This window comes from Sturnira hondurensis, unplaced genomic scaffold (assembly GCF_014824575.4).
Source record: "Sturnira hondurensis isolate 20B ecotype Veracruz unplaced genomic scaffold, ASM1482457v3 Scaffold0021143, whole genome shotgun sequence".
Taxonomy (NCBI): domain Eukaryota; kingdom Metazoa; phylum Chordata; class Mammalia; order Chiroptera; family Phyllostomidae; genus Sturnira; species Sturnira hondurensis.
The window spans coordinates 2053117-2074805 of NW_028093774.1; the positions used below are offsets into that span (position 1 = coordinate 2053117).

At 60.0% G+C, this 21689-nt stretch overlaps 1 protein-coding gene and 1 long non-coding RNA gene across 7 annotated transcripts in view; one reads left to right on the top strand and one right to left on the bottom strand.

The window, feature by feature from the left end:
- Window positions 1-1399: 1399 nt before the first annotated feature.
- EVL (Enah/Vasp-like) overlaps window positions 1400-21689 on the bottom strand; it is a 120145-nt gene continuing 99855 nt past the window's right edge. For 5 of the 6 annotated variants that reach the window (XM_037031722.1, XM_037031719.1, XM_037031720.1 and 2 more), the window contains exons 4-14: window positions 17788-17851; window positions 14033-14100; window positions 13196-13425; window positions 12300-12421; window positions 9596-9656; window positions 8450-8513; window positions 7060-7126; window positions 6899-6961; window positions 3914-3980; window positions 3506-3563; window positions 1400-1860 (exon numbers count right to left, since the gene is read on the bottom strand). In XM_037031722.1, coding sequence (XP_036887617.1) covers window positions 1823-1860; window positions 3506-3563; window positions 3914-3980; window positions 6899-6961; window positions 7060-7126; window positions 8450-8513; window positions 9596-9656; window positions 12300-12421; window positions 13196-13425; window positions 14033-14100; window positions 17788-17851 — 902 coding nt within the window. In that variant the 3' untranslated portion in view covers window positions 1400-1822. The remainder of the gene's footprint in view (window positions 1861-3505; window positions 3564-3913; window positions 3981-6898; window positions 6962-7059; window positions 7127-8449; window positions 8514-9595; window positions 9657-12299; window positions 12422-13195; window positions 13426-14032; window positions 14101-17787; window positions 17852-21689) is intronic. The other variant, XM_037031725.1, reaches the window with a different exon arrangement.
- On the top strand, window positions 5660-21592 carry LOC118976944 (uncharacterized). The gene is made up of 3 exons (XR_005064387.1): window positions 5660-5816; window positions 20464-20469; window positions 21581-21592. It is a non-coding gene; the product is annotated as an uncharacterized LOC118976944 (long non-coding RNA).

The window sequence follows — 21689 nt, forward strand, 5'->3', positions numbered from 1 at the left end:
AACAGGGGCCACAGGCCAGATACATGGTAGCTGGACAGGTGACTACAGGTCAGAAGGAAGCAGGCTGGTGTCCTTGGTGTCCCTGTGAATGGGGACATGGCTCTGTCCTGACTTCAGAGGGGCTGATAGCACAGCTGACCTTGGAGGCATCATCCTTCCCATCAGCCCCTGGGCTCCCCACCTTCCCCAGGCCCTTGGGAGAAGGAAAGAAGCAGGAGAGAGCAGTTAAAACTGCCTCTGGGCCCTGGGCTGGCCCCCCAGAGAGAACAACCCTCTTACTGCCTCTCAGGGTTGCTGGGGACCCTCTAGGGGGTGAAGCACATCCAGAGCTGCCCGAAAACAGCAGGCCCCTTGTCACCCCTGGACTGGGGCCCTCCTCTTGCTGAAGGCTCTGGGCTGGACACCATCTGACTTAAGCCTCACCACAAGCTAATTTGGCAGGTGTCCTCATTGTCCCCATTTCACAGATGAGAAGGCAGAGGCTCAGAGAGGGGAGGTGCCTGCTGCAGGAAGTAGCAGAGCCAGAATCTGGACCCAAGTTGGCCACGAAGTGTCCTGAGTAGTGTCCTGCTTGCTCCAGTGGGGGGGTGCCTCATCCACCTCCCCCAGCCCCATCTGCAGCTGTAACACAGGCCCTGGGGGTGTCCTCCTCTGGGGAGTGGAGGCCCCACCCCCACACCCCACACACTTGGCCAGCAGGCTGGGTGCTAAGGCTGGGAGCACTTCCTGGAGGAGGCAGCTGAGGGTGTCTGTCTGGTGCAGATCGGGGCTGGGAGCTGGAGGGGGTGAGGGGTGCTGAGACTGTGAGGAGGGGTTTGGTGGGGGTGCCGGCTCAGGGAGGGCGACCTGGCCCACCCTGGGCTCCTGGGTCAGAAACTGCAGCGTGGGCCCCGGGGACGGAAGGGTGCATTTTGAACCTGGGGCCGGGGAGGGGGCAGAGTCTGTGTCCTGGCTAAGGGACGGCCAGCACCAGCCAGCCTCCTGCCTGGCTAAACTGGATGTGGGCACCCAGGGGGAAGACAGGTGTCTTCCCGGGGCCCTCAGAGGACTGTGGAGCCAGGAGCTGGGCACACTGCTGTGTCCAAGGTGGCAGCAGGCTGGGCCGAGTCAGACCCTTCCTAGCTACAGTGAGGAGCCTGCATGGTCTGGGAAGGGCTGGTAGGTGCCCCCTTGGTGCAGCAGTGGGCCAACTAGGCACGTCCTCCTGGCCTGCCAGGCGGCATGCACACCAATGCTGGGCCGGGCACCACCCAGGACCTGTGGGAGGAGCCTGAGCCACCCCTCACTCTCCCCAAGGGCCCCACCTTGCTCCTATTCTGGTCCCCACTGTGTGGGTCCTTCCCCCAGTGGTGTGTCCCAGAGCCAGAGCTGGTGTGAGAGAGTGCGCGGGAGCCAGGTGTGTGGACAGTAAATGTTTATTACACGGGGACACAGACACTGTGGGGCGTGCACAGGCCTTCGTACAGGGCCCTGGGAAGGCGCTGAGTGTGCATGGCTCGCCACGCCAGCCCAGGTGCCGACAGCATCACCCAGAGGAACCACCTAATGAAGCGTGTGATTTGGGGGTGTCTTCTCTATAAACCAAAAGAAATGTACACTTAAATAGACAAATATAAAATACAAAAAAAGGTGAGTAGACCTGGTGTTCTGTGTCAGGTAGAATCTAAAAAATCCAGGAATTGAACTGTTTCCTCATTTTAATGTTTCATCACAGGCTAAGACTTCACACGAAGTACATCCTAGCTTCAATGCACGCTTGCGTGTGCTGGAGGCCAGGGCCATCCGTAGGGGGCTGCGTCTTGGGGCGCAGGGGCCTCTCGCCCTATGAGGTGCTGATTCCACTCAGCTCCTGCCTGATGGCTGTGGACAGGACAGAACAGGAAAGGGGGGCTCAGGTGAGGCAGGGACCAGCCCACCCTCCTCCTCCCCAGGCCCTGTCCCCACACTCTGGTGCGGTCTTTCAGGTGCCTGTGTCTCCAGAGCGTCCCACCCAGGCTCCCAGAGGCCAGAGGCCCAGGCTAGAGGTGCGTCTCCCCAGCCGGCAGACCCTGTTACAGGGCTGGCGGGGAGACCTACACAAGGCCTCGGAGCTGGGGAGGGGCTGGCAGGCAGCAGGATCCCTGAACAGGTCTGGACAGGTGGACATCTTGGTTCTGCTCAGAGGACCCGGGTGCCCTGCCCCTGACCGTGGCAGCAGGAAGTCCATGGCCTTGAGCAGGGGGGATGCCTGCCCCAGTCCCTGGCCTGAGCTCTGCCCCTCCCAGGGAGGGGCAGGGGCTTTGCTCTTCTCCTCAGCTTCCTCCCATCCCCACTCCTAGGATCCCCCCAAATTTAGGCCTTTTCCTGGACAGACCCTATGGGGCCTGCAGCCAAAGGCTGAGAGATAAAGTGAGCACTGGGCATTCATCCAGAAAGGATGGGCAGTTTCTTGGGGGCTCTGCATTGCCCTCCTTCCCCACTGCCCACTCGGCCACTGGAGAGGCAGCCCCACCTGTGACTGCACCTGCAGACGGGAGAGTGGGGCCTGCACACCCCACAGCCTCTACCCCTGCCAGATGCCTCTGCACACAGCCCCTTCCAGCCCCCAGAAGCCCTGGCCCTGGGGTGCAGCGGCAGCCCCGCCTGCGGGGGTCACCTAGCAATAAAGCCGAGTTAATAGTTGGCCTCTGTCTCCTTTCCGGCTCCAGCTGCATCCTGCTCTGTTCACTCACTACCTCCTCACCTGTGCCGCTCTGGCCTGCGGCGGGGACTGGGCAGACAGGGCCTGAGTGTTCTTCGCTGGGGCCAGGACAGGGTGTGGCTAGGGCGCCCAGCTCTGGACAGGGGTCTGGGTTTGGGGGTGCCCCAGGCAGGTTCCCGCCCTAGCCTCTCCTGTCTCCAGAGTCCAGGCAGCCCCTGTCACCAGCCCCCCATTGCCTCTGGTTCCAGGGCTGCGCCAGCCCTGCCTGAGCAGATCTTTCCTTGTCCCCTGTCCCAGATATGAGCCAGGGCATCAAAGGCTTTGAAGGGGGACCGAGATGGGGGGCATTCATGGTGAACCAGAGCCCCTGACTTCTCCCCCAGGCCGGGGCCAGGAAGGCTGTGAACCAGGTCAGGCCCATGAAATAACTCTGTGCCTTCTGGGTCCCTCTAACTCTCCCTGGGGAGGGAACAGAATCAGAAAAGTCAACCTAAGTCCACAGCTGCAGAAAGAGAAGCGAGCGCTGGAGCTGCTTTGGCTGCCCTGGGCTTCGGGGAGAGTGTTCCTGATCACCCTCCCTGTGTAGTTACCACGGCTACCAGGGCCTCAGGACAAGCCCAGGAAGTGGGGATGGCAGATTCAGGTGTCGCCAAGTCCTGTGACTTGTCTAAGCCTCAGCCTGCTGACTAGAGAGCTTGGAGAGGGTGGCGTGGGCCATTAGGGGCCAATGAAATCAAAGTCCCAGAGCCCCAGAGCACTCCCAAGTACCGAACTAAAGGCCCTAGGCCCTGCCCTAACACAGGAACCCTGGCTGTGTGGACTCACCATCGATGATCTCCTCCTTCACCTTGTGGAGCTCCCGGACCACCTCCTCCAGGATCTCCTGCGGGAGCAGCGCCTCCGTGAGGAGCAGGCGGCGGGGGCAAAGGCTGGCCTTGTTGGGGTGGGGGTGTCTGAAGGGGCAGGGTGTCCTGGGCCTCCCTCCAGGGGAGAGTGTGCTGGGGCGGGGCCCTGCAGCCTCCCATACCTCAGGCCGGCTCTGGAGTGCCCAGACAGGCGGAGGGGTGCTTTGTTCCAGCGATGGCACGGGCTGGGGAAAAGCGCCGTGACCGCCCTCCAAGGCTGGCTCCCTGCCTGACTTGTCCCCTGGGCCTGCCCACTTGCCCACGCACGTGCACCTGAGGTGGTCTCCGGCCCTGGCTCCTTCACGGCCTCGCAGGAAAGGACACTCACCTGTTTCATCCGGTCCAAATCAAAGGCATCCAGGGCCACATCGTTGACACTTCCTGCCGGCTTCATCCTGGGGAGAGGACACAGGATGCGGTCAAGTGGGTGCGCCTGCCGGACCCGCCACGCTGGGGGACAGAGTGAGAAGGAGCCTGGGTGCCACAGAGTCCCTGCTCCGGGCAGGCCCTGCGGGCCAGGCCAGGCAGCGCCCTCTTCCTGCGTCCCCCAAAAGCTTTCGCTTTGTCTCTGGCCACTCCGCTGTGTGGGAAGGGTCCCAGTGCCCTGTCTCCAGGGTCTCGTGGGTAATGTGACCATATTTCCCAACCCAAGAGCCAGCATTTGGGTCCACCCAAGGAGCTATTTCTGGGCTTGAGATCTCACACTGAGCAGCCACACAGGTAGGCTGTGCCCCAGTCGCATGCACAGTGCCTCCTGGAGAGAAACACATTGGTCAGCTTGTCCTTGGTGTGGGGCCTGTGTTCCTGGCTCAAGGGAGGCTTTGGGAAAAACTAGTAGGAATGGCATTAAATAGGATGCAAAATTGCAAAAACTCTGTACAGTAAACACTTGTCCTAAAGGCCTAAGTTCTCTGTAGAGCCTGACTTCTTCGACCGACGTCCTTGGATGTGGTTCACTTCCTGCAAAGTTCCTGAACTAAAGTGAGCGGGTTTGGGAGACCTTGGCAGAGAGCCATCTCACTGCTTGGCCCTCTCAAGCGGACCAAGGTGCACCGTCCGGACACGATTCTCTCCCCACGTGCAGAGAAAGGCTGGGGGGCCTGCAGGTGCAGGGCAGGGACATGGCTGAGCCACTGCAGGGACCATGGTGGGTGTGACGGATGGTGGACACAGAGTGGCCGGGCAGGGTCAGCCCAGCTGCAGGGCCACTGGACAGATGAGGACTGCTGGTCTCCATGGAGAGGGAAAATATGCACGAAAACCATGGTACCTCTGCAGAAAAGTATGGAGGCTCCTCAGAAAATGAGGAGCAGTCCGGCAATCCCACTTCCGGGTTTTCTCTGAGGGAGAGGCAGTCGCTGAGGACGCAGTCTTGAAGAGATACCTGCACCCACCCGCATTCACTGCAGCACAGCCGCCCAGGTGCCCAGGGACAGGTGACTGGGTACGGAAGATGCGGGACCCACGCAATGCACAGGGCCCAGCGCAGCGCGGGGAGGGCCTGCTGTTTGTGGCAGCACGGCGGTGCTCAGCATAAGCCAGGCGGAGAAAGACAAACAGTGCACGACTTCCCTTGGTGTGGAATCTCAGAAAACCAGACTTAGCGACACGAAGAGCGGCCCGGTGGGTGGGAGGGGCCAGGGGTGGGGGAGGCCTGGCACACACACTCCCAGCTCCAGGATGGACAGGTCGTGGGGGGGGGGGACGCGCAGCATGGGGGCTGGTCAGCACACTGCACTGCGTGCTCAAGAGGAGCCAAGAAAGCAGGTCTCGAAAGACCTGGCCGCGCACACGCGAGGCTTACTCTGCCCAGTGCGCAGCAGACACGCTAAATCACCACGTGGGCACTTCCAACTGATACAATGTGGGTGTCGCGAGCACCTCAGTGGAGCTGGGACAAAGACCGCAGAGTGCTATGGGGAGTTCCCGTGGCCCAGTGCACAGATCCACGTGCATGTGAATGAGGACACGAGATGCCCTTGCACCCCTCCCGGGTCAACTCCACCGGCAGGCCCACGGTGGGCCCGAGCGAGTGGGTGACAGATGCTGCTCCCAGTGAGGAACAGGTCCAGCCTCAGGCCCAGGTCCCTCACACCTGTCCTGTAGATTCAAGTGTCTGTGGTAACAGCAATTTTCTGGGTCCCCTGGGCCAACGGCCTCGCCTCTCTGTGCCCGTTTCCCCGACAGTCCCTGGAGGGCGGTGCTGCCAGGCTCTGTGCGCTCAGGGGCGGGTCTGAGCTCTGGTACTGCTGGAGGGTCCGCGCCGCAATGCAGAGCAGAGCGGCCTCCTCTGAGTGGATGCCTGGCAGCCCGTCCCCGCCACATCGGGGCCGCCCGGCGTCCGCTCCTGCCCCTCTGTGGCCGTCTCTGCGCTTAGGGCTCGGGACCTGCCTGCTCACAGCGCTGAATCCAAGCTCTTGTCATGTGGCTCCTTCCCACCCTCCCCATGCTACAGCCGCACAGCCATTTCCGTCCTGTGAACCTGCCAGGCTGGTGACAGGATCAGGACCTCAGCACCTCCACGCCTCCAGACTGGAAGGCTGTCCCCATGGTCTTAGAACGCTGATGCCACCTCCAAGAGAGGCCTGCCCAGCCCACTCGCTAACGTTCCTGCCCCGGACTTGTTTCCCCCTGTGACCTGGTGTGGCCCCAGGGCGCCACCAGAGCCCACGGCTATCCCAGAACCCGGCAGACCACAGGCCGGCTCTGGAGGCCCCCAGATGCAGGCCGCACCTGGCCTGCGGTAACCCTGGGCTGTGTGCCTCTGACTCTGGGCAACTTGGGTTCCAGATGTCCTATCCTGTTACCACACCAGCCTGTGGTTTGGGAAATATGGTCGGCACCCCAGGGACCTGGCCCTGTGCACTATACAGAGCAGAAGGCGAGGAGGTGGGTGCCAGGCCAGTCGGGGAAGGCTGTGCCACGGTGGCAGCTCTGGTGAGGGAGCACTGCCCGTGTCCAGCTGTTGTCACACAGCTGTCCACATGACTGCCCTGTGAGGCAGAGGTGGCCAGACCTCTTCACCGGGTGGGGGAGGCCTGCCTAAGGACACGGTCAGTGCGCCCCGCACTGGGACTTGCCCTCGGCTCCACTCGCCACCTCGCTGGGCGGGTGGTCCCCTCCCAGGCCCCCGTCTCTCCCTTTCTGAGGGGAATGTTAGAAGCAGCCCCCAGCCCTACCTGCCCCGGGTCTGAAAGAAGAGCAGACTGCTAGTTCCCAGAGCCACTGTTAGATGATAGGACATGGGACAGGGCCCAGGGTGTTAGTCATGGCAGGGGACAAAGGAGGCCCCAGGGACAGGGCTGTTCGGTACCTAGAGTGAGGCTGCGACTGGAGGGGGCTCTTAGCTTCGGGGCTCTTGGCCACAGACGGGGTTCTAGGCAGTGGGATGAAACAGACACATCAGTGGGCACCGTGGCCGCCACGGCCCCACCGGACACGTGCGCGCGGTCAAGCCTGCCCGGGGCCGCTCACCTGGACAATAATGTGGACACAGGCTTCTCCACAGAGTTGCTCCGCTCCCAGGGCTTCCGGCCGGCCTCTGTCAATCACGTCACGGACGAGGAGCCTCAGGGCTGAGAGGACTCCCGGTCCCCACCCAACATCCCTGACGGGAAGTCCCCCAACACCCGCCAGGAAGCCTGGCCTGGTTTGTTCCCCACTGGCCCAGGCAGCTCTCACAGGGCTGTGGATGACGCTGTTGTCACCCCATGTCTCCCCTACTCAGGACCCAGTTGACCTTGACTTCTGGTCTAGTTCTGAGTGTGCACCATGGAAAGTCCACTCTCCTTGGAACCTGGACCAAGCGGTCAAGGAACCTCTCAACTGTGACCCAGAGCCGTGGCCGAGTGGGGCAGGGGGCCCCACACTCTCAGTCAGCCTGAGGTCCACACCTGCTTTTGGGGGCCGGGCCTGGTCCCCACCCCTACACTATAGATAGCCTTTCTCTGTCCTGGGCTCTTGCTCTTTCCTTCTTTTTTAAGTTTAAATTACATTTCCTTTGTTTTCGAGAGATGTGTCTAGCTGAACTGAACCCACTGACGTGGCAGGATGAGCAGAGAGGTGGAAGGGAGAGTGCCCAGGGCGGAATGAAGCCACCTGCCCGCACTGAGCCTGGCTGGGGGTCTGAGGCCAATCTGAAAGCTGACCCCTAGGACACGTGCTGGGCCTGGCGGTACAAGAGCTGGGACCAAACCCAAGCTGCAGGCACGTAGCCTTCAGCAAACCACATGACTACACTGTGCTCCAACCTCCTAAAGTGGGAAAACATCTGACCCACGAACTGGGAGTGATGTGCTCACATCAGCACTCACTAGAAGCCCACGTGGCCCCGTCTGGGAAAGGGACTCAGGGCACCATTGCACAAGGGAGGCAGACACGCCATTAGAGCACCAGGACATACGCTGGTGTGGGGCAGAGCCACGCCCCAGGCCCCAGAGAGACCGCCACAGTGGCTATAGCCTCCTTCAGCTGGCGTGGGTGACACATCTACTGAGTGATGGAGCAATAAAGCCCAGTGTCTCCCTCACTCTTCTAATTACACCCCCCCAGATCCCGTGTCCCGGTCCCCAGACCGTGGGCTGGGTTTGGGCGGATGTCCTCTTCAGAGCCCTGGTCCCAGGCAGGAAGCTGAGCCCCAGGGCCACCTGATGCTACCCGACAGGCGCTGGCAGACAGGCCACTTCCCTAGTGTGGGCTCTGCAGGCCGGCCGGCTCTGATGCCCCATGGGCAGACCCTGCTTGCATGGCCCTTCTGGCCATCCCTGCTCATCGGTGGAGTGAGGCGGTGGGGTCAGACCGTCTCCCTGGGGGAGTGCCTCCTGCCCTACGACCTGGCCTAGCGCAGGGCGGGGTGGCTTCTTACCCGAGGAGTTAGGTGGCTGGCTGGCTGCTCGGGTCCCCGGCGATGGAGAGGTGCTCGGCTCTTCCTGCAACGGGAAGGAGACGCCTGGCGTCAGTCTGGCCACAAAGGCTGGTGGGGCAGGTTGGCTCCGGGAATGTTTTTTAAAACTCAAGAGTTTTTTTTTAAGGAACGTGTGTTACTTTTATAAACAGTAAAACAATGAATATTATTAACAAATGAAAACCCCAAACCCCAATGGGGAGGTGGACTGTGCTAAGGAGCCAGGACAAGCACATGTGTGCCTGTGTGTGTGCACATGGCTGAGGGAACTCAGTGCTGGGGAACCTCACCCGGCCGGGGGGTGGTCTGCTCTGCACAATACAGTATTTACAGAGAAGTGCAGGCTGAGGAGGAGACAGTGGTGGGGCTGAGGGGGCTGCACAGCTCAAGCACGGGGGCCAGAGGCCGGGAAATCAGGGGCAGGGCTGGGGCCCAGGGGCCGCATCTGGCTGTATCTCTTCTGTCTCCTTCTGCCACTCAGCGGTTGCCTGTACGCCATTTGTAGTTCAGGGCTCAACTTAGCCGTTTTAATAGGAGGCTGTTTTTCTAGGAAAAGCTTAACGTGGAGGAAAAGAAAAGGAGGCACCCGAGTGGAAGCAGATGCTTCGAGCCTGTGTGGCCAGACTAGGCTCCAGGACACCCAGGAAGGATGAGGGCCTGAGTCTTGGCTCCTCTGCCCAGCTCCTGCTGGGGTCAGTGGAAGCAAGGAGTCTCTAAGAACAGAAGTAGCTGGAAAGTAAAAACCACCCTGGTCTTCCAGCAACCGGCCCAGGAGGCTGGATCTGTCCTCATGGCCCCTCCTTGCTCCCAAGCCCCAGGCTTTCCCCTCAGGGCCCTCTGCCTCTGTCTTCCAGCTCCAAGCCGAGCAACTCTAGACCCTCTGTGCTGTGGGGGCAGCCATGAAAGCTCCACAGCCCCCCTGTGCCCTACCCTCTACCCTGCCATAGGCCCCTGTCCCCCATCCCTCCGATAAATCACCTGGTGAAGTACCCATCATGTACATGTCTAAACCCAATGCACCCCAGTGCCCCAAAGGCCTGGCCTGGGGCCAAAGAGCCTTCCGGGTCTATTCACACCGGTGGGGTAGGCAAACGAACATTTGCTCACCGTTTGGCTTTCATCTTCCTTCTTATCAGCCGGCTTGTCTGTTTGGGAGGCTGCTTTTCTCCTAAGGCATGGGGAAGAAGACGCGGTCAGCTTGTGGAGGGCTCCCTACCTCTCCGGATGCCTCCTGTGTGTGGACACAGCCTGCCAGCAGAGGGCGCCCCGGTAGGGATGGGAACCCTGTGCTGTGTGAAGGAGGCGGTTTGTCCGAGCACCCATCTGGTCTGTGGCAATGCCCAGGGAGTGTCCAGGCCGGATGGGATGGGGTCTGGGGACACTGCTATCTATTTGTAGTACTTGAGAGCTGGAAGTGGTTGGGCAGTGTCTGGGTCCCTGGGCGCTAGTTTGCCTGGGTGGTAGCTGTCCTCCAGGCTGCTTCAGGCCTGGCCACCCGGGATAGGGAGTGGGGCCCCTCTGGGCTGCGGCCTGTCATGGTCAGGGCAGTGGGAACTTTCCGAGTGCAGGCCACCTGCCTGGGTGAGCAGACCACTTCGTGGGAGGGAGGAAGGGCCCTTTCTGTATTACCCCAACATGGACCTCTACTGATGGCCTCCGGTCAGCCCACCCATTGCCCACACGTGCTGGAAGACTCGCTGCGGCCTGTTCCCTCAGCGGTCATCTGCTGTGGCTAACTCCCAAGTCTACACACGCAGACCCTTGCGATCCTCCGAGTCACGCCTCTGGGGCGCTCAGCTCTGGGAAGCTGCCAGCGCCTATAACTGTCAGAACATCAACAAGGACACTGGTCTGATGAGTGGGGAGGGGTCGCAGGCCAGCTGTCACCAGTGGGGTGATGGGGTCCACACTGTAGGCTCCTCATCCACACAGGGACCCTGCCTTCAGCGTTCTCATCTCGGGAAACGCAGGTCTACCCGACTCTCTGGGGCTCCTCACACACCTCTGCTCCCCCGCAACGGTAAGGCCAGTCACTTCTCCCTCTGCATTATTTCGAATTCGCCTTTTCCCATCTCATTTTGGACAACTGGTGCAAGCTGCCATCACCGCTTCCTGGGCGATGGCAGCATCCTCACTGGCCCACCCACTGTGGTTCTGCCCTGTGACATTCTACTGCCGCCCAAAGCCAGCCCGGCCACCCAGCCCCGTGAAGGTTCGGGGCCTAAGAGCCCGTGACAGTGCAGAGCACACGCCCTCTGCGTGACCCCCGCCGCAATTTCTGCCTCCGCTGCAGGAAGGAGGGCTCAGAGGGAGAGGCCCGAGTGGGCCGCCACCTGCACGGCAGCAGTGGGCCCCACCCAGCATCCCGCACTAGGGTGCACTTCAAAGAGCAACCCCAGTAATTCCTGCTGAGTGGAGCAAAGCGTGTTTGTGCTCCAGAGGGCGAGCCCGGCCATTGGGTGGCTCACTGGCTCCTGGCAAATTTGGTCTCTTCCTGTTCTTGGGAACTTCCTTTCCCTTTGGTCTAGGCCATCTAGGCCAAGCTGTTATTGTTATTGTGTTGGTTTTGGACTTGGGGAAAGTGTGAATATTTTCTTTTTGAAGAACACCATCTTTTCCTAGGAGGCCTCGTATACTTCTCAGAGAGCAAGATGCCTGCAGGAGTGGGGCTGTCCCAGCCACCCCAGGCACTTACCCCTGCCCACCATGCCCCTGTTCTTCTCTCTGCACAGGGTGCTCTCCTCTCCCGCCCCAGCCCTTCACGGCCTAGCACGTGGGAAACCTCTTCTGTGAAGACGCCCTGGTTCTCTCCCTGACAACGTGCAGCCACAGCAACCCTGCACACGTCTAGGCACTGCCTGTCCCCACTCTCAGGAAGCCTGCAGTGGGTCACCCTCTGTGTGTGGAGAGCGTGGGCAGGAAATGCTGGCTCTGGCCCTGCAGGCAAGTGTCAGACCAGCTACCTGCACGTTGGGGTAGCGGGTCCCCCTCAGTCTCACAGAGCTGTGCAAATGGGAAGATTTAAGGAGGTGGGGGAGGACAAGAAGAACCCGGGCACACGGGGCACTCACAGGGCGTGCCAACTTGGGGGGCAGAGGGAGAAGCCCGGTGGGGACAGAAGGCAGAACGGGTCATCGCTGGAGCAAGGCCCTGCCCTGGCTTTCCTTGGACCACAGGGGCGTCCTGTCAGCTCACCCCTGCCACCGTGCCACATTTACAAGTAAAATCAAGATTTGTGAGCCTTCCTGGAGGAGCTGATGATGTCCTGGCCTACTTGGATTTCATCTAGGGAACAACCAACAGCCATAGTGACAGGCTGATGGCCACCACACCCACTGGGGTGGGTGGAGAAGGGGATGACAGGCACCGGGCCCCAGGGCCCAACCTTGACATGGATGGGACTGGTCTTCTACTTCTTAAGGGCGTCGTCCTCTGGGCTCTGGCCACTTCACACTCCCCTTTCCTTGCCCCCCATAACGACCCCTGGTCCTGCACTCGGGTGGCGTGCTCTGAGCCACTCGAGCTCTGAGGCCCCGTCTTGTTCACGCTGAGACACTGAGGGCAGGGTCTACTTCTCTTTCCTTCTGTGTCCATCTCCGAACCTGTCACCAAAGTCCTTTCTGCTCAGAACCTGGATGTACCGGACAGATACTTCAACAGTGGTTACACGGAAAAGTGGGGTTTAGAGTTCACAGGACTCCTTTTGGCCTGATGCCTCCGACTGACCCCATGAGGAGGGAAACACAAAGCCATCATTGCACTGCTGAGCCCAGGTGACGGGCAGCCGAGTCTGGGGAAGCCACACACACACCTCTTAGCCAGCAGTTTGTTCATTTCTTCCATGAGGCCGCCTCCTCCGCCCCCACTGCTCGCCCGGTTTGCGTCGGACTTGGAGGTCCCGCTGGGACTGGAGCCTCCAGATGCATCTTCCGGCTAAGGGGGAAGGACACAGTGTTTCAGTCTGCTGTCTGTGTAGGACGTCACTTGAGGGGGCGACAGGGACGTGAGTGTGGACGTGCAACTCCCAGGGCTGCAGGGCTGGAAGAGCCCTCGGGGGCCATCCAAGTCAGCATTTCCCAACCCCACCGGTGACACAGCCGGGGAGGGGCCAGGCCCTGTGGGCCACACAGCAGACACTCCCCAGGGTCACAGGGACAGAGCCAGAAGTCTTGACAGGCCCGGTGTGACCCAGAGTGGGGAGGAGACAGTTCTTGGGAAGGAAGCCAAACTCTACCAGATGTGTGAGAGCCACAGCCACTGGCCTCAACCCCCAAGCTCCACCTCCCAGACGCAGGCAGAAGGGCGCACGCAGGAAGTGAGGCTGAGCCCAAGGGAGCAGGCTCCAGGACAAACAGGCAAGAAGTGATGGAGTCGGGCCCGAGCCCACACTGTACCGATCAACTTGTGAACGCTCTGGTCAGACCCCCAGGCCCCAGCCTCCTCGTCTGTAAAGGGGGACAGTCTCTACCCCACCTGTGAAGGTCACCATGAGGGCCGGCAGTGCATTCCATAACCAAACGCCCCGTGTGGCCCACACGGTGCTGCCCCACAATTTTTGCACCCAGAGTGGCGGGCCGAGGGGGCGTCCGGGCTGCAGCAGGGCAGTGCTTTCTTCGAGGTTGGGAGAAGGAAGGCTCTGTCCACTCAGCAGTTAGACATCAGGAACTGGTCCTCTAGCCCATACCGCCTGTTTTCAGGGACACTTACCCGTTGGACCCTTCTCAGCTTGGCCCCAGCCAGGGCAGCGGCTAGTCCCGACACCGAGCTCTCGTCATGGCTGGTGCCCTGGGCTCCTCCAGCTGGCAATGGGGGTGGGGGAGGGGGAGTGGCCCCCGAGGGTGGTGGTGGGACAGGGGGTGGGGGTGGGGGTGGAGGCCCACTACAGGAGAGGGGGGCGCTGGCTGCAGATGAGGGGTGCCCCGGTGGGAGGGTGGGTCCTGAAACACAATAGAGGGGCTTGATCAGCTTCCACTGTCTCTCCCATCCCTTCTTCCAGCCTGGCCCTGCCCTGGTCACCCACCAATGCCGGTCCCTGTCTCCCCAGCAGTTGGGGGCCTGGCTGGACCCACAGCACTGCATACTTGCCTTATGGCCCTGAGCTCAGCTGTCTTGATCTCATCATGGGTTTCTAGTGTGAGGCAGATCTTTGGTGACACAACTGCCTTTCTCCTCTGCTCCTTCTCATTACCTTGTCCCATCCTAGGCATCAGCAGACATGGGTCCCTGAGATGCAACTGTGAGTGACCCTTGGCCTCTGGGGACTATGGCAGGTAAATGTGGGTGGCAGGGCTGATGGGCATATGTGAGGGAGCAATGCTGAGTGCTGGGCAGTCCCCTGTCCCTGTCTCCCCTCAATGTCACAGCACCAAAGGCTGGTGGGGAGGGGCCGGCTGAGCGGAGCTACTCCCCACCCTCTGCCCTGTTCTCTCGTTTCCCTGCTCTCACTGAATGTGACTGTCACACCTTGAGACCTATGTGACTGGCGACTCTTCAAAGAGGCCCGGCATGCCTCTGGTACCACGGAGGTGCAGGAGCGGCCCTCACCTGTGGCTGAGGTCCTTCTCTCTAGAGACTCCTGGCGCTGCTGCTGGTGCTGCTGCTCCATCACTTGTCTGAAAAGCAAGCGGGGCGGAGCAGGCGTGACTTCTCTGTGCTGTGTCCAGAGTGCAGGCTGCAGAGTCGACTTGCACCTGCTTTTCCCGAGAGCCTGTGGGCGCCCTGGGCTAGAGGGCTCACAGTGAGCACCCCGAGCTTGCTGCCTCCACTTCACAAAGGTGGGGCACATGACTGGTTCAAGGACCCCAAATAGGGGACAGCCCTAAACGGAGCCATGAAGGCTCGGGCAACCATGTGGCTGAGTAACCCAGCTTTCCCCTAGGATGGAGAGCCCCTGGCTTCGGCCTCTGACTGATGGCGACTTTGGCCCGTGGCCTCAGCTGACCCGATCCCACACTTCCTGTTCCTGCTGCACCTGGCAAAGTTCCCAGAACGCTCTCCAGGCTCTGTGGGCTGCCAGGAGGAGTGGGCACTTGGCAGCACTCACTCACTCCTTTTAGCACAGATCTCACCACAGGCCCGGCCCCCACTAACAGGGCCATCCGGTAGGGGGCAGTGCAGGCTGTGTGTGCCTCAGTGGGAACCAATCCCCGAGTTCCTTTTGGCAGGGTGGCCATGTGAGGACACTGGTCCACAAATACATTGGCGGAATCTGGGACGGAGATGCCAGAGTAGGAGGGGCTCGAGGAACCAAGCAGACTGGGGTGGCAGCGGGTCTCACTGGTGTGGAGCCTCCCCCAGTGCTCGCTGTCACAGCTGGGGCAGGGGCACTGGGACTCCCGCCCTGGACCAGCAGGGGAGTGTGTGGAGGCAAGCCATGGGGTCTGTGCGGCGGGGAGGGCACAAGGGTGTCCTGCAGGGCGGGAGGCTGTGGGCCCTGAGCCCACACCCAGAGCACAGTGAGCTGGCATTCTCTGCTGCCTGGCTCCGGGTCCTGCACGTGGCGGCCACTCGGCACAGGCAGGAAAATACGTGCACCTCGTCCAGTCGCTCTCACCAGAGAGGGCAGTCAGATGGGGCCCGAAGTCTATGCAGAGGCCATTTAGAGGCAGGGAGCCTTCCGGCCCCCACTCTGGGACTCCTGGCTTTGAGATCACAAGGAAGCCCTTCCCTCTCCTGGGCCTCAGTGTCTTCTCCATAAAATAAGCACAATTACACTGTGTCATGGAGTCCTTTTATGATCTATGCCTGGTACCTAGAAAAAATACTGGAAAAGGCCTCCTGGTATCAAAGGTGGTTGAACACCTCCCAGCAGCACTGCACTAGCCTCTCCATCCGAACCGCTGAAACATTACCCAAAGCACCAGTCTCCCCAGCAGGGTCCACATTTAGGAGCCCTCAGCGAGATGAAGATACTTGGAAATATTTGAAAAGCAGGTGTCAACTTATGATACTGTTTGGGTGAAAATGAGGAGGTTCTTGTGCTTGGAGCCACCAGCTCACTGTGCGACCCTGGGCCAGCCGTCTCCCGCCCTGGGCCCCTGCTCTGCGGTGGGCCTCCTGCAGTCCACAGACTGCCCCCATGGGCGCTCCAGCCAGCAGACAGTCGACTGCTGGCAACACTGGACTTGAGGGGTCTGTGGCCAGGGGCCTCCCACAGTCTGGACTTGGGCTGTGGGTTGAGACAATGCAGCATAGTGGTAACCAGTTCTGAGAGAGCAACGGAAGGGCCTGTTTAAGCCCATGTGCCACTGTGCACGCATCCTCAGCCCGGCAGGGCTCACTCATAGGACCTGGCAGAGCAGTGAGCTGGGCCAGACTAGGCACCAGTCCTGGTTCTGCCTCGGACTGATGGCTCCTTTGGGCGGGCCCTCCATCCCCAGAGCTTCAGCAGGCTCCTGTGAGGGACAGCGCCAGCAAGCACAAGCCCTGAGGGTCAGTGTGAGGACTGCCAATGAGGCAGAGGTAGAAAGCCCTTCGGCAGTTGGTATACTCCTGAGGCTAGAAGACAGGCCTGGGAATCAGTAAACACGGGCGTCAGTGCAAAGGAATCTCTCTGGGAAGCACATTTTCCCACCTTGCTCTCACTGCTTGAGCTAAGCAGAGCAAGGACTAACACCCCATCTTCACAGCACGGATGGGCCTGGAGGGCCCTGTGCTCAGTGGAACAAGTCGGACAGAGGAAGATGAGTACCACAGGATTTCACTTACATGTGGAATCTGGAGAACAAAATAAATGAACAAGCAAAACGGAGACAGACTCACAGATCTACAGAACTGACTGGAGGCTGCCAGAAAGGAGGGCTGTTGCGTGGCTGGGTAAAGGGTGAAGGGAGTGGAATAGCCGTGGAGAAGATCATAGCACAGGGATGCAGTCCCTGCCACGTAATAACGGCACTGCCAGGGGGGTGCTGGAAACATCGGGGGAATGCTTTGTAAAATAATACTGAATGGAAGCCCTGGCTGGTGTAGCTCAGTGGATTGAGTGCGGGCCTGCGAACCAGAGGATCGAAGTTCAATTCCCAGTCAGGGCACATGCCTGGGTTGCAGGCCAGTTCCCAGCAGGGGACGCACAAGAGGCAACCGTACATTGATATTTCTCTCCCTCTCTCCTTCCCTTCCCCTCTAAATAAATAAAATCTTAAAAAAATGCTGAATGTATACTTCAATAAAAAAATAGATTAAAAAAGAATGGATAATCCCGGGGAAAAAAAACCACCAACAAAACAAAACAAAACCCTGTCCAATTCAAATGGGAAATAAGGCCTAGGGACCCGCCTAGGCTCCTAAGGACACTGTCAGCCAGAGGTGCTCGGAGATCACGCACTCCCCTGCCTGAGGGAGAGGCCAGAGCACAGAATTCCTGAGCGGCCTCGCAGCCTCCCAAGCCCAGCTGGGGGCCCTGCTGGCACCTAGCCACAGGCCCTGGAGTCACTCAGTTCCCAGAAGCTACATGAGGGGATGGGGGCCAGGCCCACGCCCTCAGCACGGCGCCCTGGGGCTGGACGAAAAGCCTCATGGAGAGGCAGAGCCCTGCGGGGCGAGGGCAGCCCAGGTTTAAGCCCTGGCCCTACCTTTCCCGGCAACTCGACCTGGGAGGCCACTCCCTCCTTGGCCATCAAGACCTATTCTGTCCCTTTAGGACGATAGCACTGGCCCTTTTTCCCAGTTCTAACCTTGTAGGAGCAGCTCAGAAGGTTGGGGGTTGTTGTCCCAGGGCCCATATTCCTCGGGAGCTGCCTCCTCCACAGGCTGGCCCCACGAGGACAGTGGTGCAGCCCGGCTTACCCAGTGCTCTACGGCCTCCACTGCTTTAACCTTACTGGGGGGCGAGTGGGCATGGGGCTGAGATTCTCTGGAGAGGCCATGGCACCTGCCCAAGGCCTCCAGGGGGGCGATGCCTTCAGACAGAGTGAAAGGAGACGGCACAGGACGGTGCCCAGGCCAGGGCCTCAGTCAGACAGTCCTGGGTGGCCCTGGCTATGTCACTGAACCCCTCTGCCTTGTGAAAACTGCCTCCTCACACATGCGGGAGGGGTGTGTTAACTGAGAGTGACCAGCACTCAGGATATCACCAGGCTTGTTGTGAGGGCTACACGACCGGAAGGCAGGGTGCCCTCTCTGGGAAACCAGACTCGGGCAAAGCAGCAATGAACTTGCTCCCTCTTCCTTTCTGGTCAGGCCTGTTCCCCTGTCCCAGTGGGATCCTCTGGGAGTCTGGATCCTAGTCATTGCAGGGATGCCCTCTGCTTGCTGAATGGTGCCCCTGGCCACTAGGTGGGCCCTGCTGGGTGGGCGGTTACCTTCTCTGGATGTCCATCTCATCAGGAGAGGGGCCATTCTGCACCTGACGCTGGGTGGAGGGGCCTGTGGGGCAGAGAAGCAGAGAAGCATGCTGGTTAGTCGAGAAGAAAGGCCTGGCAAACGCACCTGGAATCAAGGACCTATCTCTGCTCTCCTGGTCGGTCCCACAGGAGAAGTCCTTGACCTTTCAACTGGTTCTCACACCTGAGTAACACGCTGCCCCCCTCGCCCTTGCAGTCACCCCTCTCCCCTTCTCGTGGCTCTCCTCTCAGAGCCAGTACATGCGACCCCCATTTTCACGTGGTTCAACTCATCCCTTTCAGCTCCCGACCCCTCTCTCCTCCCCTCTCAAACTGCACTTGCTATTGTCTCTCCCTCCTTGCCACTGTCCCCGCAACCCTCTAACATCTGGCCTCTCCACGTTCCATGAAACCATTGTACCTAAAGTCACCAGTGGTCTTGGCGCTACCAAACCCCGTAGACCCATTTCCCCCAACCTTTGAGCAGGTAGGTGTCAGAGCCAGGTCCAGCCCCCCGGCTGCCTGAGCCACCGTCTGGGACCCTCCACCCTCTGCCTGCACCTGCAGGTCTGCAGCTGAGGGTGAGGGCCAGTGGGTGGAGGCAGAGGTGGCGCAGGCGGTCAGCACGCAGCCTCTGGGGCCACATCCTTGTTCTGGGCCCCGCATGGGAGGCCTGCGCACACACCCGAGTCCACACAGGGCTGGTGCTGTGCCACATTTGTAAGAAAGGCCAGGCTTTTGCACCAACCCGAGAAAGAGCTGATTGTTCCTTCTCTTGGTGAGCTCAGGGGTCACTGGGGAACTGTGGGGAGTCTTGTGATGGGGGCGGGACTCGAGCTGCCCTCCAGCCTTGCTGACTAGGTGCTTTGTCTCCTCTAGGATGAGGTGACAGCAACATCAGCCCACAACAAAATCCACCACTGAGGGGTGAGTGGGCTGTGCTTCGGCCAGGGGCACGGGGGAGGAGGGCGGGGCAGGGACGACAAGGTGACAGGAGCTCGAAGTTCAAACAGACCCTCTGAGTCCAGGCCGAACTCCTGCCGAGCACAGGAATGCTGTGCGCTGCCCAGGCAGGTCCTCCTAGTGCAGTCCCAGCAACAGAAGCTGCCACCACCAGGTGAGTGTGGGCTTTCTTGCACGGCGGCACCATATCCACCCACCCACGAAGACCCTATTTCTTCCACCAGGTGCGACCAGCTGTGGGCTGAATCCTTTTCTCTGCTTGGCAGCCATTTACAGGCCAGAAAGCTGCTCCCAGATTCGGCAGTTTTAGACCCTGCTGCCCTGGGCCCTGCCACCCACTGCTTCAGCCATGGTTTGCCGCTTTCTCAGCCCATTCCCAGTCGCCCCCCCATTCCTGCCTGGTCTCTTCCAGTTTGTACAAATCCCTGCAAGGTGAATTTGGAGCAGGGAGACCAGGTTTTCATTGGAGTTCTGCCACAAATAGTTAAGTGCCATGGGGAACCCCTCTCTGGGCCAGAGTTTCCAATGAAGTGAGAAGGATGGAGCCAAGGCCATTGAGTCTTAAACCCCTCCAGTCTGAAGGGACAGAGGGAGACACTGCAGGTTGGACACCATGGCTATCTCCAGACTGTGGGATTATTTCCTTCTTTTTTAACTTCCAAATTACACAAAAGAAGGATGCATTACGTTATTATAAAGACACAGATGGCAAAGAGTCCCACAGAGGGGATGAGCCCTCTTCAGAGACTCCATCCCTGGGAGTATGGCTGGTGCCGGGTGTAGCCCGAGGTGGGCAGAGAAGCCGAGCCACTGTGGACACCTGCTCCTGAGAAAGACCCCTCTCCGGCCTGCCCATCAACATTCATGAGGCTCTGGGACGCCCGCCCCGGCTCCTCTGGGACAGAGGGACAGGGCTGGTTTCAAGTTAGCCTCCTGAAAGGACGGAACCTGAGCTCCCAGGAGCTCCAGAGACAAAGGATCCAGCACCTGCTCAGTGAGGCTTGATGGAATTTCTGGCCAGCAAACGATAGCCACCTGGTCTAATCTGGCAGAGTCCCAAGCCCCTCTGAGCTCCCCTCCCCCCCGTGCCATTTTTCTGGCTTTAGAAGGCCCCTCCATTTTGAATGGACTTGGAGTGACACTCCAAGGCAGCCTTCCTAGGCCAAGTCCCTAGCATGCCTTCCTCTCTTGTCTCAAGGTTCCTGCTGCCAAGCAAGTGTTCATGCGGGGATGGAACCTGTGATCCAGGCCTAACACTTCAGCGTCACCTTGCCAAGGCCACACAGGAATTGGTGGCAGTACTGGGACCAGTGCCCAAGATGATGTCTCCCAGCCAAGGGCTCTGTTCACCCTGACACACTGTGCCAGGCAGCTGCTTCCCCACAGGCAGCAGGGGCAGCTCCTTGGCCCCACCTTCCAAGCTCGGCCCAGCAGCAGACAAACCTGGGCTGCTCCCCAAGTTTAACACCAGTTGAGGTGCTTGCATAAAGTGATCCTGGGGGAAGTTTCTAGTGTCCTCTCTGCCCAGTCCTTACTAAGGAGGGCAGGCCCACAGTGGGCTGATAAGCGAGGCTGTTTGTTGAACTCAGACCAGCAGGGCCAGCTCATGTACTACCTACCACAGCCCTGGAAGGGGACCCTCCTCCCTAGGCCCACTGGCTTTGATGCAACCCCATGGTGACCAGCAGTTAGCACTGTGTCTGAGAGGCCAGCATCTACATGACCTGTGGGTCAGCGTGTGCTGACGTGGAAATGCAAGGCCACCGTCAGCCCTGTACTCGGCAGCCACCTGGTGCGCTAGAGAGGAAAGGCCTTTCCACCGAGAAAAGGCCGGCAGGAGGCCGGCCGTGCCACCCCGGTGCTAGCGAGCAGCAGCCCCCTGACCCTCTCCTTGTGCAGACGGGTCCTGAGGCCCAGAACGAGGGAGGGACACATCCGAAATGGCAGGTAAGTAGCTAGAACCCCGCTCTCCCAGCTTCCAGGCCAGGACACGGCCAACCACCCAGGCTGTGGTCCTCAGGCCAGTGATTTCCCCAGTGCAACAGCTCTTCCCCCTTTCCTCATATGCTCATTTCAGGACATACAACAAACCTGGAAAAGAATCTCAGAATAAAGTGCAATAAAAATCTGTCACACCTTTGTGACAAAGCTCCTTTGCACCATTTTTGTGAGTAATCTGCTCAACTATCCAGGGCAGGACCTACCAGACCTATCGTATAGCCCGGGAAACTGAGGCTCAGAGTGAGTGACTTGCATAAGACCACATGCTCAAGTGACCGGTGCTGCTGGGACAAGAGCCTACATGTCCGATGCCCAGGGACATGGGCATACTGCTGCTTCTGCCTGCCACTCCCACAAGGCCTGAGTGCAAACAGCAGCCCAGCCTTCTGATGGGTCAATGGTGGGTACGTGGCCCCAGGACCCAGAGCTTATATCCCTACTCCCACTCCCTCCCCAACCCCCACAGCAGAAGGAGAGGCCCTGAGGAACAGGAAGGAGAGGGTGGAGCCCCGTCACCTACAGTTCACTCTGCAAAGCACGGTGCAATCGCAGTGGCAGAAGCAGAAGCAGTGGAAGGTCCACTCCCTGCTGACCATTACGGGTGGGCCCCTGGGCGCAGTCCGGGAGGCGCGCTCCTCGCATCCTGGCCACTTACCTCTCCTTCCTCAGCCGCCTGGCTCTTGCAGTGGGAAACTGATCCACAGCGGCCGTCAGATGGGCTTCACGCTTCAATCTTTAATGCGGCTTCCCAGCTAACCTATCAGAACTCCCCTGTCTACCCGATTCCAGCGGGTGCTGGGGGCCCCAGGGGAGGGTCTGCCAGGGGAAACCTCCTGCCATGGCTCTCCTCTTATCCCCTGTGGGCGATGGGATGAGATAGTGGGCACAGAGCCAGAAGGGAGCAGGTGATGGGCCAA